Source organism: Natator depressus, chromosome 3 (assembly GCF_965152275.1).
Source record: "Natator depressus isolate rNatDep1 chromosome 3, rNatDep2.hap1, whole genome shotgun sequence".
NCBI classification, from domain to species: domain Eukaryota; kingdom Metazoa; phylum Chordata; order Testudines; family Cheloniidae; genus Natator; species Natator depressus.
The window spans coordinates 166,327,370-166,343,994 of NC_134236.1; the positions used below are offsets into that span (position 1 = coordinate 166,327,370).

Sequence of the window (16,625 nt, forward strand, 5' to 3'; positions counted from 1 at the left end):
CTGAATGAGGGAGGCAACCTAGTGACAGAGGATGTGGAAAAAGCTAATGTGCTCAATGCTTTTTATGCCTCTGTCTTCACTAACAAGGACAGCTCCCAGACTGCTGCGCTGGGCATCGCAACATGGGGAGTAGATGGCCAGCCCTCTGTGGAGAAAGAGGTGGTTAGGGACTATTTAGAAAAGCTGGACGTGCACAAGTCCATGGGGCCGGACGAGTTGCATCCGAGAGTGCTAAAGGAATTGGCGGATGTGATTGCAGAGCCATTGGCCATTATCTTTGAAAACTCATGGCGAACGGGGGAAGTCCCGGATGACTGGAAAAAGGCTAATGTAGTGCTAATCTTTAAAAAAGGGAAGGAGGAGGATCCTGGGAACTACAGGCCGGTCAGCCTCACCTCAGTCCCCGGAAAAATCATGGAGCAGGTCCTCAAGGAATCAATCCTGAAGCACTTAGACGAGAGTAAAGTGATCAGGAACAGTCAGCATGGATTCACCAAGGGAAGGTCATGCCTGACTAATCTAATCGCCTTCTATGATGAGATTACTGATTCTGTGGATGAAGGGAAAGCAGTGGATGTATTGTTTCTTGACTTTAGCAAAGCTTTTGATACTGTCTCCCACAGTATTCTTGTCAGCAAGTTAAAGAAGTATGGGCTGGATGAATGTACTATAAGGTGGGTAGAAAGTTGGCTAGATTGTCGGGCTCAACGGGTAGTGATCAATGGCTCCATGTCTAGTTGGCAGCCGGTGTCAAGTGGAGTGCCCCAGGGGTTGGTCCTGGGGCCGGTTTTGTTCAATATCTTCATAAATGATCTGGAGGATGGTGTGGATTGCACTCTTAGAAAATTTGCGGATGATACTAAACTGGGAGGAGTGGTAGATACGTTGGAGGGCAGAGATAGGATACAGAGGGACCTGGACAAATTGGAGGATTGGGCCAAAAGAAACCTGATGAGGTTCAATAAGGATAAATGCAGGGTCCTGCACTTAGGACGGAAGAACCCAATGCACAGCTACAGACTAGGGACCGAATGGCTAGGCAGCAGTTCTGCGGAAAAGGACCTAGGGGTGACAGTGGACGAGAAGCTGGATATGAGTCAGCAGTGTGCCCTTGTTGCCAAGAAGGCCAATGGCATTTTGGGATGTATAAGTAGGGGCATAGCGAGCAGATCGAGGGACGTGATTGTTCCCCTCTATTCGACATTGGTGAGGCCTCATCTGGAGTACTGTGTCCAGTTTTGGGCCCCACACTACAAGAAGGATGTGGATAAATTGGAGAGAGTCCAGCGAAGGGCAACAAAAATGATTAGGGGTCTGGAACACATGACTTATGAGGAGAGGCTGAGGGAACTGGGATTGTTTAGTCTGCAGAAGAGAAGAATGAGGGGGGATTTGATAGCTGCTTTCAACTACCTGAGAGGTGGTTCCAAAGAGGATGGTTCTAGACTATTCTCAGTGGTAGAAGATGACAGGACAAGGAGTAACGGTCTCAAGTTGCAGTGGGGGAGGTTTAGGTTGGATATTAGGAAAAACTTTTTCACTAGGAGGGTGGTGAAACACTGGAATGCGTTACCTAGGGAGGTGGTAGAATCTCCTTCCTTGGAAGTTTTTAAGGTCAGGCTTGACAAAGCCCTGGCTGGGATGATTTAATTGGGGATTGGTCCTGCTTTGAGCAGGGGGTTGGACTAGATGACCTCCTGAGGTCCCCTCCAACCCTGATATTCTATGATTCTATGATTCTATGGTACCCAGTTTAAAGTAAAACTAAACATTTCAATAAAGTCTTTGATAAAAATTTCAATAAAAATATATGAAATATATTAAAAAGTATATTAAACCCTGTAAAATGGAAATAATATTGAAAATGTTGGAACTTTTTACAACATTTTATTTAAAGAAAAATTCCAACCTCCTCAAATTCTGATGAAAAAGTATATTTAAATAAAAACGTATAATACGAAGCATATTATAGGCAAGGCTGTTTGAAAATTGTGACTTCTGCCCTACTCTTTGCAGTTGTTTGGTACGGTGAGGCAAACTGTCCCTGTTTTGTTTAAAATCAATGTAGAATTTCCATCAAGATTTTAAAGGAATAGGCAGAATAAAACATTAAGAAGCAACAATGCATCCCAAAGTATAAACTTAAAAAAATAATAAACACACAGTTAAAACTAATTTCCTGCTACATAATCATTCCATATATGTAATCATCATCAAATGAATGTTCCTTCCTTACTAATTCATTGCTATATTAGATTAGATTTAGTTGTAGGTGGGAGGAGAGGAGAGATTGCAAGGAAAAGGAATGTGTAGGAGTAGAAAAAAGTGTAGTAATTTTACCACCTTTCAGAAGAAATCCTTTAATACATGAACTCTTGAAACTAACTAGTTCACTTTCAACGTGAAATGACACAAGTACTGAAAATACTGTACTGAACTTTCAAGGTATTAAAAGGGCTTACAGTAATCCGTGTCATCTTGGATTGAAGTTTCCAATGTCAGCGATCTTAAAAATCACCCAAATAACCAAGATTATTTGTAGTCTAAAGTTTACATCTGTTATTCAAAGGCGAGGGAAAAAATATAAATACTGTGAATAAGAGGCTTTGAACAGCAGAAGTCATTTTACCCTGGGAATAAAAACTAAGGGAAAATAAAATCAAACATTTTGAACTACTTTAAACTTTCCAAGGAAAATGACGTGAATTCACCTCTGACTTCTAATGGCTTGGCTGTACTTGTGAGTTAGAGCACATTAAAGCAACCCCGGGCACCCTAGCTCACTACCCGTCCACACTGACAAGGCACATAGAGCGCTCTGACTCCATGGCTAGAGCGCTCCTGGTACTCCACCTCAGCGAGAAGATTAACGCTTGACATGTCTTGGCTGAAATGCATGGGCGTCAGTGTGGACAAGGTGTTGCATTACTGCGCTCTGATCAGCCTCCGGAAACGTCCCATAATCTCCTTAAGTCAAGTGTCCATTCTTGTCATTGTTTTGGAATTGCTGCAGGAATGTGGATATGCCCTTTGAAAGCTCCGTTTCTGACAGCCAGCTGCTTATCTGCTCCGAGACGAAGCAACCACTAGTGTGGAATGCTGTGGGGGGGGGTGTCTGCTGCTGTCTGAATTTACAAGACAGCATGCTGACATGCTCTCAGCCCCCCAAAAACGCGCACTCTCTCCCCCCACATACACACAACACACTCCCTGTCACACTTCCCCCTCACTCCCCCCCATTTGAAAAGAACGTTGCAGTCACTTGCATGCTGGGATAGCTGCCAAGAATGCACCGCTCCCAGTGCCACTGCAAGTGCCACAAATGTGGCCATGCCAGTGCGCTTGAAGCTGTCAGTGTGGACAGACTACAGTGCTTTCCCTACTGCGCTCTCCGAAGGCTGGTTTAACTCAAAGCACTCTACACCTGCAAGTGTAGCCATGCCCTAAGCTTCTGGCATGTTCTGGTAGATGTAACAGGCTGTCCAAGGGCAGTATGCATCTCAGATAATTGAATGATGACCTGTGGAAGAAAAGGTGGAAAGTACAGTGGGCGTTTATGGAATGTAGAAGAAGTGATATGCTAAATGCTTTAAGGGAGGAGAAGTAAGTCACAAACTTAAAGGCTGGATACACTTGTGAGTGCACAGAGTACTATTCTGTGTACGTGATAAATGACTCATAAAAAAGCTGAACCAGTTAGCTGAATCTCAGCTACCTGACTTAAAAGAAAAGAAAGTTCACTGGGGCATTAATTCTTGACACTTTCAAATATTTTATAATGCTAAAGGAGTTAAACAACCTGAAGATTACTGACCTCCTGTATAGCAAGGTAAGTAATTCACAAATATGGAGACTCTGCCTCTGGGTATTAGCCATGGAATAGAGTGCCTTTCATCTCTAGGCAAATGATTCCGAACCAGCCCAGATATATCATTCCCAAAAGTTGGTACCATCTGATGGCTCTTTGGATGAAGATGAACAGCTCATTTCACACAGATCGCCAGTTTTCACTGGACAAGTATCTGCATAAAAAAAACCCACTGCCACAACTAGCAGAAATTGCAACACTGTAGGACTATTTCAGCAAAGAGGCCAGTGACTGAAGCAGCACTTGCGATGAACTGTGCTTCAAAGAGGTACTGTGAGGGGAAGTTTGCGATGGCACTACCCATGGTGGACCCATTTTGTGGATAGAAAGAGAGCATGTTGCTAGAATTCAGTCTGGCACCTTTCACACACATACAAAGAGCTGTAGGAAAAAAAAGTTGGTACAATTTTCTTCCAGAGTTTTCTAAAAATTGCCTTATGTTCCACACGGCCCCAGCCTTATGTACATGACCTGGAATTTCTTGGAGTGCACACGTTTTTCTTGGACAGTAGATATACATGCAGAAACATCAATTTCTAACACATGCTAACATCACACTTTAAGGGCTTATTAGTACTAGAGCTGGCCAGAAAACATTTGTTTTGGGGAAAAAAATTGAGCTGTTATAATGTGTTTTCATATTGATATAGAAAGAATTCAAGACCTTTCAAAACTTCATGAAAAAAGGCTGAATGTGTATAAAATCTTTTACTTTAATCCTAAAGTTCCATGTGTAGATTCTTTGTATCTCATGGTGCTAAATGGGGGGGGGGGACTACCACCATACCCCTCTTAAAACCTTCCTACAGAAGAGGTATTTTTCAGCTTAGCAGTTGGCTTCTACTTTCTCTGCAACAGATGCATGTCCACACTGCAGTTTTACAGCCCTGCAGCCCGAGCCCTGTGAGCCTGAGTCAGCTGACACAGGCTAGCTGTGGGTGTTTTATTGCCGAGTAGACATACCGTTAATGTGCAACCCTGTATAGATAGTAGTGAAAAGCACAGATCCCGTATTGTGATGTATACTGTATTTCAAAAATTATTTGACATCTTCTTCAAATTAGTCCCAAGAAGTAAAAATGAAAGCAAAAGACAACTTTGGCCTTGCATCTGCATTGGGAAAATTGACACACTATTGCCTTCCATTTTTATTTGCATTTATGACCTCAGTTGTGTGTGTGGTCTTGAAAATAAACTGTCTCTGTTTGACTTCTTTATCTAGACACACTACTTTGGCCTTTGGTTTCTCAGCAAGAGCCAGCAAGCACGATGGGTAGAACTGGAAAAACCTCTGAAGAAACAGCTGGACAAATTTGCCAATGAGCCTTTGCTTTTCTTTGGGGTAATGTTCTATGTGCCCAGTGTGTCCCGACTGCAGCAGGAGGTCACAAGGTATGTGAATTCCTTCTGGTCACCCTGTTGATAGTAAATCTGTGGCATAGCTGTGTATGAACGGACAATTCTCTTTTTTTTGTTTGTTTGTTTTTGATTTTTAAGATTTTGAGTGTCATCTATTTTGTTCCCTTCCTGTCCAGTTCCAAGTAAAACCAGTGAGAGAAATGACCAGTTGGCATATCCATTTGAAAAGATTTACTCTGTGTGTTGCATCTCAGCTAGTGTTCTGCAAAAACGAGATGATAAAATACACATTAAAAACATGAAATCCTACCTGCCTGCCTCAACTGGCGGGGGAACTTGATGGGGCCAGCAGTGAAGAGGGACAGCCTCAGCAGCAAGGGAGGGAGACACTCACTGTGAGGGGCTCCATGTAGCTCCTCCCTGTCCGTTGGAGTCTCTGGCATCCAGTCTCTGGCATCCATTGACCGGTTGATGGAGAGGGGCACTGATTGACCTTCGCAGCCCAGCTCCAGGGATTTAACATGGAGCACAGGCCATGCAGAGCCTCTTTCAGCTCCATTCCAGAAGTCCCACCCTACCCACCCTGAACTAGAAATGGGAATCCGACCTGGCAGATGCTGTGGGTTGAGCCTGTCGCCTGTTTGGGGATCATGAAGGAATTTTATCTTGCACAGGGCCAATTGGCAGAAGTCCAGGGAGCATTTTTGCCTTCTTTTCAGCACCTTGGAGTCAGAGTGGGTTAAGTAGGAATGTGCTTAGTACCTAACTGATGTACTTGGTTAAGTTGTTAATTTGTAGCAACTTATTGCTGGCTTCCAGTGCAGTTAAAAGGGTATTGCGTGGGCCCAGAGGAAAAAGACCTGGGATTTTGCTGATGGGCCTTGGGCTCATCGCATAGGTACAGATCTTGTGGCCCTTATGGGACAAAGTCCCCACCCTTTGGCATCCTCTGACCCCCTCGTCGGGGGGAGGGGCTAAGACTCAGAGCAAGCTGAGTCTTGCAGAATTGGTTGAGGAGAGCCTACCCCGAATTATGGATTATATGGTAGGAGCCCCATAACCCCTTCAGTGAAACCACTTAAATGCCTGGCATAGGAGAGAATGGGTTGCCTCTCCCTTGTGTTTGAGTAATAAAGTTTCAGTCTGCCGCTTGTGTTCTTCTACAAGCCTTACACATTTGACATCTGTTTACATTTTTGGTTTCTACTTTATATTCTCTAATAACTTCTGCTGTAAATAAATCTTAGTTTTGTTTTCTATCCATATTTTTCTTTCTTGTGATTTCCTTTTTCCTCCTGCAGTTCATGACAGGTTTGCAATTAACGTTTTTTTGTTTTTAATTTCAAATATTATTTTATGTAAATTCACTGTTTATGCGTCGCTTTCCCACCATTTTGACAACAAAATTCAGGAAACAGTGGCTGGCTTTTGTAGAGCAAGTAAGTAAAGGGGGCACATAAACCACTGAGTTTTACATAGATTCTACATTAAAATTGGGGATTTCTTTCTTGTCAGGGGAGTGGTGGACTTAAGTTGGGAGGTTTTTTAGTTTTAAATAGGGCTGTTAATTTGTTTTGAGTTAAATTGCTTGAGTTAACTCTATTAAAATGGCAATCAAGATTTTTTTTAATCACACAGTTAAACAATAAAAGAATGCCAATTTAAATTTCTTATAAATATTTTTGGATTTTTTCTACATTTTCAAATATATTTATTTGAATTACAACACAGAATGCGAAGTGTACAGTGCTCACTATATTATTTTTGGTTACAAATATTTGCATTGTAATAAAGATAAACAAAAAAAATAGTATTTTTTCAGTTCACCTCGTACAAATACTGTAGTGCAATCTCTTTATCGTGAAAGTGCAATCTACAAATGTAGATTTTTTTTTTGTTACGTAACTGCACTCAAAAATAAAACAATGTAAAACTTTAGAGCCTACAGATCCACTCAGTCCTACTTCTTGTTCAGCCAATCGCTAAGGTGAACAAGTTTGTTTACATTTACGGGGTCCTGCCTGTAATGGACTTTCACGATAGAGATTGCAGTACAGTACTTGAAGGAGGTGAATTGAAAAATATTATTTCTTTTGTTTATCTCTATTACAGTGCAAATATTTGTAATAAAAATAACACAAAGTGAGCACTGTACTCTTTGTATTTTGTGGCAAAGAGTCCTGTGGCACTTTATAGATGAACAGACGTATTGGAGCATAAGCTTTCGTGGGTGAATACCCCCTTCGTCAGATGCATGTCCGGATAACGGATGCAATTGTGTTATAATTGAAATCAATATATATGAAAATGCAGAAAACATCCAAAAATATTTAAATAAATGATATTCTATTATTGACAGTGCGATTAAAACTGCAATTAATCATGATTAATTTTGACAGCCCTAGTTTTAAAAGGAACATCTTTTGCCACCCTGTCCTTTCACAATTGGATATTTAGCCTCAGACAGATCTTCCCACCAAATTGGTGGCTAGACTGACAATAAAATCTGCCCTGGATAAGGGGCTGCCTAGAGAGTGAATTGTGACTCAGTCCCAATTTATTCCCTGGTTCCCCACTTGCTTCAGGGTAGGGGGGAAGAAATTCATGCCAGCCCTTCAGCGGGTCTCATTCCTCTTATTGTACACACTGGAGGACAGACTTAAGGCACTGTCTTTTCCTCACCCCTGCCTGCCCACCAGCATGGAAGGGGCAATAGTGGCCCCTGCGGTATGTCTACACTGCAGTAAAGAACCTGCGATGGGCCCGTGTCAGCTGCCTCAGGCTTTGACTGCATGGCTATAAAATTGTAATGTAGATGTTCAGGCTCAAGTTGGATCCTGGGCTCTGTGACCTTCCCCTCTCACAGGGTCCCTGAGCCCAGGGAGGGGCTCCAATGTGAGCCCGAACATCTACACTGCAATTATATAGCCCTGACAGGCCAAGTCAGCAGACACAGGCCAGCTGTGGCTGTTTTACTGTTTTACTGCAGTGTAGACATATCCTTGGATGCTGTGACCTGCAGTGCTGGTAGCTCTCACAGAGGAGAAGAGAAACACCTCCTTACTACCATGCACAGGTGTGTTAGGCATTTGACAGTCTTGCTGTAAACTAATTTTTTGAGAAGGTAATTCTGAGGCCTTTTAAACCTCTGTTGTACTTGCGAGTACTGCAGGTTTGAGTGGCTGTGGATTCCTATAATTACATTTTGTGTTTCTTTAAGCTGGGGTTGACAGTTTTTCTTAAGTGGCAACAGTGAACATAGTAACTCACTTATGGATCTCTGGTACAGTACATTATATTATAAAGGCATTAAAATTATAGAGGATACAGTGGAAATATGTGGCTTCTGTCTTTCTGTTATGTTACTTGTTATGAGAACAAAGAGAGTCTGGAAATTAAAGGGCAGTAAATTTAGAATAAAAAAAGAAACACGACCCCCTACATAGTTCTACAGTGGTATGTCAATGCAAAATTACTCCTAGGTATCAAGGAGCTGGAAAATCTTATTGTACCTAATGTTTAGCTATGCAAATTCAGATAAGGACAAGAAATTTCATTTTTCAGGGCATGGGATGCTCACTTGTGGGGATCAGGAAGAATTCCCCCTTCCACCATGGGCAGTGGAGGGTATCTGTCTGAAGCATCAAAGATCAGTTGAGAGAAGACTAGCTGGGCCAAGAGTCTAATAATTTTTGACAAATCTGGAATAACAGGATGGTTATGGAGAAGAGTCAAACTTAAAAGGAATGACAGCAACCCACAGACAAACAGAGAACATCATACGACCACTGCTCCACTGGAGGCAGCTGCTCCCCAGGATGGGAATTGAACTACCCTATTTCTAGGAGAGGAAGCTTTAACGTCTAGTCATTGCTCCATAGGATCAATGCTAGGCCATGTTCTATATATGAAGGTGTATTGGCTGGCTGTGGCCCTCCTGATGAAGTTTCCAGAGCTCCCCTTCCTGGAAGTACTGCTCCTTAGTGTATGCTAGCAGCAGCCTTGTATCTGGCCTGTTAATTACAAATTGTATGAATTGGAATTTGATTTTTTTTCAAGTATCTCCTTCTGATCAAACACATCATTCACTCCGTTTAAAGCTGCAAAAACTACCAAAAAGAAACCAAAAATTTTACTGCTCATGAAGCCAAATGAGAGAGCCTTACTTCAGGAATTTGCTCTTGCTTGAAATATGTCTAAGCCTCAGTCTGGTCATGTTTAGAGTGTGATTTAAAACTCTTCTCTTAATCTAGACTTTCCACTAACTGCAGGGCCTGGAATTCCTGACTTTGATTAATATTACTGGATTGTTATATAAAGTGGTCAGGGTCAACAAATATACACATAGTCCACAAATATGCAGAATTCCAGGCATTTCGTTTACTGGCAAAGTTTTCTGTGCCCCTGCTCTATAAGATTAGTAAGTGTGGTTCTTCTTTGAGTGCTAGTTCATGTCCATTCCACATTAGGTGTGCACGCGCCTCGTGCATGAGCGTCAGAAACTTTTTCCCTTAGCGGCTGCCGGTGGGCCCCCCAAGTTGCGCCACTGTGCCCCGCATATATATACCCCCACCGGCACAACCTCCTCCAGTTCCTTCTTGCCGGCGACTCCGACAGAGGAGTAAGAGGGTGGGTGGTGGAATGGACGTGAACAACACATCTCAAAGAACAACAGTTACGAGAAAGTAAGTAACCGTTTTTTCTTCTTCGAGTATTTGTTCACATCCATTCCATATTAGGTGAATTACAAGCTTACCTCTGGAAGAGGGTAGGAGTCACGGAACAATTGCTCAGAGGACATATATGAAGGCTGTTATGCCTCTTAACATAATTGTCCATTAGTTAAAAAGGACTGGGATCTGCAGGGTGGGGTAGAGACTTCTGAAGCCCTGCCTTGCCTAGACAGAAGAATTACTAATAACCTGACTACAGATCAACTTATTAGTCACCTAAACAGGGCCCTATATTTGGGAAGATGATATTGACTCTTCATCTAAATCACGTGAAGTGAGCCCATGAACTATGGTCATGATTGCCTTTATAAATGCACACAATGATAACTCATCATTGGATGAGCGAGTAAGATAACAGAAAGTCCATGGTGGCAGAAAACTACACCTAGAAATTTTTGGTAAAAGTTCCTTTCTAGTTTAGAAATTCCTAGCGGAGTCTAATATAAGTGCAGACTCTTTTTGCTGCGTAATCAGTGGCAGTTTTATTATTTAAGTGTTCACGTAGTTTTGCTACCTGGTTTATCCACAGATTTTTTCTAGGATTTCTCAAGCCATTTGCCCTTAATGACAACTATAGCAGAAGCAATTGAGTTGGGAGTAGGGGTCTTGGTACATTAGCAAAGTATGTTTTTCATGGAAGGCACTATTTCAATTACAGGCTAGTTAAACAACAACTTTTCCAGTCGTCCAGCTGTTCTCCGAGTTACCAGCCATCACAGGTGGAGATGCGGTGTCTGCTTTGGATATTTAAAGAGCCTTGGATTTGCGTGGTTTCTGATATAAAGCAGTCTTTGTGATGCCCTGCAGAGTAGATATTTGCATAGATTAGAAATTGTAAATCTGCCTTTTATTTGCTGCTAACTCAGAGGAGGCATCCTTCCAACCATTTGTGCTGAAAAATAAGCCTTTGTATAATGTCTAGAGCAAACCAACTTGTTTTCATTGTACTGTTGTTCTGCAAACAGACCCCACATGCTCTCATGGCCGCTTCTCATGTGGGTGTAATGCTGTTTTCTGAATAAGTGTCAGTCAGTCCCCACTCACTGCAGACAATTTCAGGAGAGGTGTGAAGATTATATTCAGATCTTCAGGCATGATTTTGCATGGTGGTGTGCATCTTGCAGTGCCTTTTTAAAAAATTCCATGTTGCAGGAGGCATTCAGTACCTTGTAGAATTTAAACCCATTGTTTTGAGTGGTTTCAGACTAACAGCCGTGTTAGTCTGTAATCACAAAAAGAAAAGGAGTACTTGTGGCACCTTAGAGACTAACCAATTTATTTGAGCATGAGCTTTCGTGAGCTGAAGTGAGCTGTAGCTCACGAAAGCTCATGCTCAAATCAATTGGTTAGTCTCTAAGGTGCCACAAGTCCTCCTTTTCTTATTGTTTTGAGTGGTATTCGTGTTTGTCACTTTGCAGAATTGGGACTCTGGGGCCAAATCCTGCAAGATGCTGAGCACCTTTCCTCTAATTGCAGTCAGTGGGGTTCAAAAGCATACAGCACCTCACAGGAGGCATGCTGCACCTTGGAGGATTTGGTTTATTGTCTGTGTAGGTTTCAGAGTAGCGGCCGTGTTAGTCTGTATTCGCAAAAAGAAAAGGAGTACTTGTGGCACCTTAGAGACTAACCAATTTGTGTAGGAAGATCAGAGTACTCTGCATCTTGTAGGAGTTGCTCAGCACCATGGTGGATTGTGTCCCTAATCTGAATCCCATCCCAGCTCTGCATTTTCCTTGAGGAAGGCAATGTACAATTTTTATGCAGGGACCAAATTTGGAAATGAATGTATTTGCAGATGGAAAAGGAGCATTTCTGGTTGCCAAGCATGTTTTTGGAGGCCTTTTGAAAAACTGGCCCCAGCACTACCCTCTTTTAACTCAGTTTACATCCATTTCTTCCTATGTTTCACTGCCACCTTTTTTTTTTCTCCCAGCTGTACTGGTCATGCTTTAAACAAAGGTTTCTTCTTCACAGCCCTTCTCCTCCTCCTTTTCTTTTGCTTCAAATGCAAAGTGAGGAATTGATGATCCGCTGTTACCATTAACATGGCAACAGACTGTTATGAACAGATGCTTTTGACTTCACTGGAGAATAGGGCTGGGGGAAAATCTGGGTTGTGACTAGATGTGGAACATAAATATATTCCGGGGGAAAAACAGAAAATTGCTGGCAAGATCAGTTTGTTTTGATCAGGGCTCTTTTTTTGATCTCTCCTTTCCAATTTTTTTTTCCATTGAGAAAAAGTCCCTCTCTTAAAAATCTCAGCTATTTGAACTTATGTTTACTTTGAATCTGTTTTGTTTTGTGTTTTTTAGATAAGTTAAACATCCTCAAATGCTGAGTGTGGTTACTGTTTTTATAATTTTTAATACAAATATCATTTGATTGTTTTTGCATTAGTCACTGTTTTTAAATGGTGCTTGTGCTTGCCTTGATAAGGATGACACATTTTTCTATTCCAGTCAGTCCCTCTTTGTGGCAGGCTCAGTGATGTGGAACAATTTTGGCTGTTAATGTGGTACAGTACATAAACTGCTTTTCTTTTCAATTTTGGTCACATCTGTACCTTGTGGCTGAGAGTCTTTGTCTGCTTCAGAATTCAAAATGGAGTAATGGGTTTGAGCAATATAGCAATGCCATTAGCCAAAATAGATATTCAGAACATCATATGTATGTCAAGAAAATCATGGGGTATGTACCATAGGATTTATTCAGGATAATCAAGAGTGCATTTGCCTGAAGTCATGAGACATGACAGACTGTATGGCAGTGCTGATTAATGCACACCTCTGGTGTGAAGTAAGGCATAATGCAAAGAAGTGCCACATGCTTGTATCTTACTGTGATTTTACAAGAACGACAAGAAACATAGAAAGATCCTTAACATTAATATTGTGTAAAAGATCATCAGAATTTTTAAATACAAATAATTTCAAATGTAAATTTGTAAAATAAATAAAATAAAATGAAACGTCTTGTCACGTGATAGGCTGGGTGAATTGTGTGAGAACTGACAGTGAGGGGAGAAAAGATGCAAGGAGTGGAAAGGAGGGATTTAAATACACAAGGCTGGAGTCTGATCTCTCTTACACCTAGGTTAACTCTACTGAAGTCACGGCTGTTAATTCAGATTTAAAACTCCTGCCCTCACAGCCAAGTTCTTAATCACGGAGAGCCTAAAGAGGCTGTGCAAATCCTACATTTAGTTGCTGAAGTACGCACTGAAGTATGTAAATGGGATTTTAAGTCTCAAACCAGTGGTAGTGTGTTAGACATCCCTCATCTGTCCCACCTCACAGAAAGCTTCACTCCCCACGATGTTACTGCACCTGTTATTCTTAAGAGCACCTCACTCTCACAGTGGACTGTAGCGGAAGCTTCCGGCATTGCAGCATCAGCCTCTCTGAAGCAGGTTGTTGTTTTATACAACAAGTGAGCATGCTTTGATTTCTCCTTCAGTGCAGATTTTATCCACTCTAGACAATTTTACCTGTCTGGAGTTATCATCTAGACATTGGTATCTCTAGATTCTGATGTCTCAGTTCTGTAGCTTTTCAGTGCTCTAAGGGAAAAGACTGTTTGTTTTTAACTGTTTGTTGTCCAGTTAAGTAACTTTGAAGGCCTCCAAAATGTATTGATTTTGTGTTACCTGTTAAGACACCGGGCCAGATCGTCAGTTGCTGTAGCTCCATTGACTTCAGTGGTAGCGGTTCCAGTTTACACCTGCTGCAGGTCTGGCCCCCTGATTGTACTTTAAGAGAAGTACAATCAGTGGGCCAGATATAGCGATCATAGCGAAAGAGCACAATAAGTATTATCCTAAAACAGCAGGTATTAGAAATGGAAAAGAATGACTGAAGTCATAGCTATCATTTCCTTCTCACTGTTTGCAGGGTTGTCATGTCTAGTTTTAAAAGTTCCAGCAGTGAGATATCTACCACTTCTCTATCGGGGAAGCTCTTTCATAGCCTAATAGATCACATGGTTAGGAAGATTTTTTTTTTTCCTGACATCCAGTCTAAATTGCCCTCTTCTTAGTTTTATCTCTTTACTCTAGTTAAACTCGGTTGTCCCCAACTCAATAATTCCCTCCAAGGAAACTGAATGATTATGCACGTTAAAGAGATACTTTAAAAGTTATTAGTAGGCTACACATAGACTTACTTTGGCAATTGTCTAATAGGCCTTACCTGAAGGATTGATCCAAAGTGCTATAGCAGGAGTAATGTGATGAAATAAAGAAAAGGAAAAGTTAGACTTCAGCATAAATACCTTAATAATGAGATTGAACTGTAATACAGTCTCCCAAAAGAAGCAGCAGAAACTTGAATCATATAAACTCAAAGTGGACAAAGCAATGAAATTTACCTTAGGGAAGAATCCTGTATTAGACTAGATAATCTGAAGTATTTTCCTTTTCCTGTTTCGGTGTTTCTGTGACACTTCTTTTTTAAACCACTGGGTTTCTTTAATACTGATAGTTACTGCAGCACAAAATACATTCACCAGCTTTATTGCCCTTCCCTATTGTAAACAAAGTGGTGTTTAAATGGCTTTAATATTTTCCTTTAAAAAACAAGCAAAATCTGAGTGCTTCACGTTGTTATAATGTGGTGTGGGGGGGGGGGTTGTTTTTTTCTTTAACAACACTCAGTGGATTCTTTCCCCACTTTTTATGTTAGCTAGAAATGTTGTTTTAATGGCTGGTAAAACTCTCTTGTAGACTTAAAAATAAGAGCTTCTTCAAGGCAGACTTAAGATTCAGCATTAATTCCTGTTTATAAAATAATTTGCTGAGGATGGCAAACACTTCTCCCTGCTGACTCCCTCCAGTGAATGAGGAGCTTGTTCTCTCTGTGTGTTGGTGATTGAAAGCTGAGCTTTTCGTGCCAGATATTTTCAGAAGCCGTTGACACCCAGATCTAATCTAAAACATTATACTATGCTTTTAGCCCAGAGAGCTAGTGTGTTTTCATGCATGTGGTGGGGTTGGAGTTGAGTACATATTTAAACATTCCATGGAATAATGTTGTGTAAATATAAGTGTTAAGATCCAGGCTACTTTAAAAGAGGGGGAGGAAAAATGCTGGCTCGTATGTTTTGAAGGTCAGAAATGTTGTAACAGCAATGTCCTGGCATTAGAAAGCATAATGTTTTCATGTTGATCATTAGGAAATATTACTTCATTTTGATTTGGGGGCTTAGTCTCATATTCATGCATATGTCACTCCCACTGGGACTTGTGTACCTTTAAAATCAGCTGGGTTTTTGTATGGTGCCTTGTTAAATGGCAGCTTTTCCCCAAGGGTTAGGTTTTGAGTTCCTAGTATTCTAAAGTTATACATCTTTATCATAGCTATTTAAAGACATGGGGCAAGATCTGCCTTTGCTATGTTGGTGGAAGCGTTCACTAGTGGGAGAGGGTGGATGGCCTGGCCTGCCCTTTCTTGGGCTGAACCCACCCACGCCGTGTGCTGTGGCAGCTGGCTCTCAGCTCTTTTGTGGAAGAATGTTCGTGACTGAAGTAATATAGCTGGGGCCTACCACCCAGGAATGACTCAGGCCCATTGTTAATAGGTATACCTAATCTTACAGGTATATTACACCTACTGTACACTAATGTAGGAAACAGTCTTGCCAACTCTTGTGATATCGTGTGTCTCACAATAGTTGTTAAATCCCGAGCTCCTGGAGTCATGCAATTCCATGAGAATTTCCATTTTCATTTTATAAAAAGTAACAGATTTCTAGCCAATACGGTTGCAAAGAAAAGCTTGAAAATGTGACTCGAGTGCACCTTAAAGGCTCAAAACCCAACATGAAAACAAGAAGAACCCCAAGTGTATTGTTTTAAAAAAATCTAATTGATTTAAAAATAATCTGATAAATTTCTGGGGGCCTGACTCATGGTTTTTTAATGCTTGGGGGTTGGCAATACTAGAATCAGCCAGCCATTTTTGTGATGGAGGGCAGCCAGCTGGATAGAGGTTGTATGCACACTGCACAACCAGGAGAGAAGTGGAAATTTTGTCCTTGACCATGGAGGCAACCCCCTAACATTATGAACAATGCTGTATGAACCACAGAGAATAGACAAGGGCTTCCTTCTTGGGACTTTGTTTCACTCTGAAGGAGGAGTAAGATTCAACATTTAATTCCCTGTTGGGAACATTTGCTGAGGATGGCAAACCCTTCTCCTTGCTGACTAGGCTTCCATAAGACTTTTCAAACCTGTTGCTCAGAACACACTGCAATCCGTGCAAAGGGAAATAACAGACACACATCGTGACAATCATTTTAAAGATCCGCTCAAGTCATTGTATTGTGCTACAAAGGTGTAGGATGTGGTCATGTCTGTACTGGCTCACCCCAGTGAGGATAAGGACCTGTCACTAGGGGCTTGTGGTGTTGGTGCTGCAGGTCCTGGGGTCTGTCCCTACAGACAAACTGTTGTCTATGCATATGTTGTAATGAGTTTGTTGCACCAGCTCTGGATGACCTCTTCTTTCTTGCACTTACCTCTGAAGCAGCTGTTGGGAGATAGCAAACTGGGGTAGATGGACCACCAGTAGGATCCAGTACATAAATTCCTATGTTCCTGTATTTCAGGTATGTTGTGGCTGTAGGCTTTTCTCCATTAGATTTTTCCAGTACTGCCCATAAAT

The 16,625-nt window shown here is 41.5% G+C and overlaps 1 protein-coding gene across 1 annotated transcript in view; it reads left to right on the top strand.

Moving 5' to 3' along the window:
• Positions 1-16,625, top strand: part of PTPN14 (protein tyrosine phosphatase non-receptor type 14) — a 170,278-nt gene that overhangs the window by 74,960 nt on the left and 78,693 nt on the right. Inside the window, exon 3 of the mRNA XM_074949266.1 lies at positions 5,091-5,260. Within this exon, the coding sequence (XP_074805367.1) occupies positions 5,091-5,260 (170 nt within the window). The remainder of the gene's footprint in view (positions 1-5,090; positions 5,261-16,625) is intronic.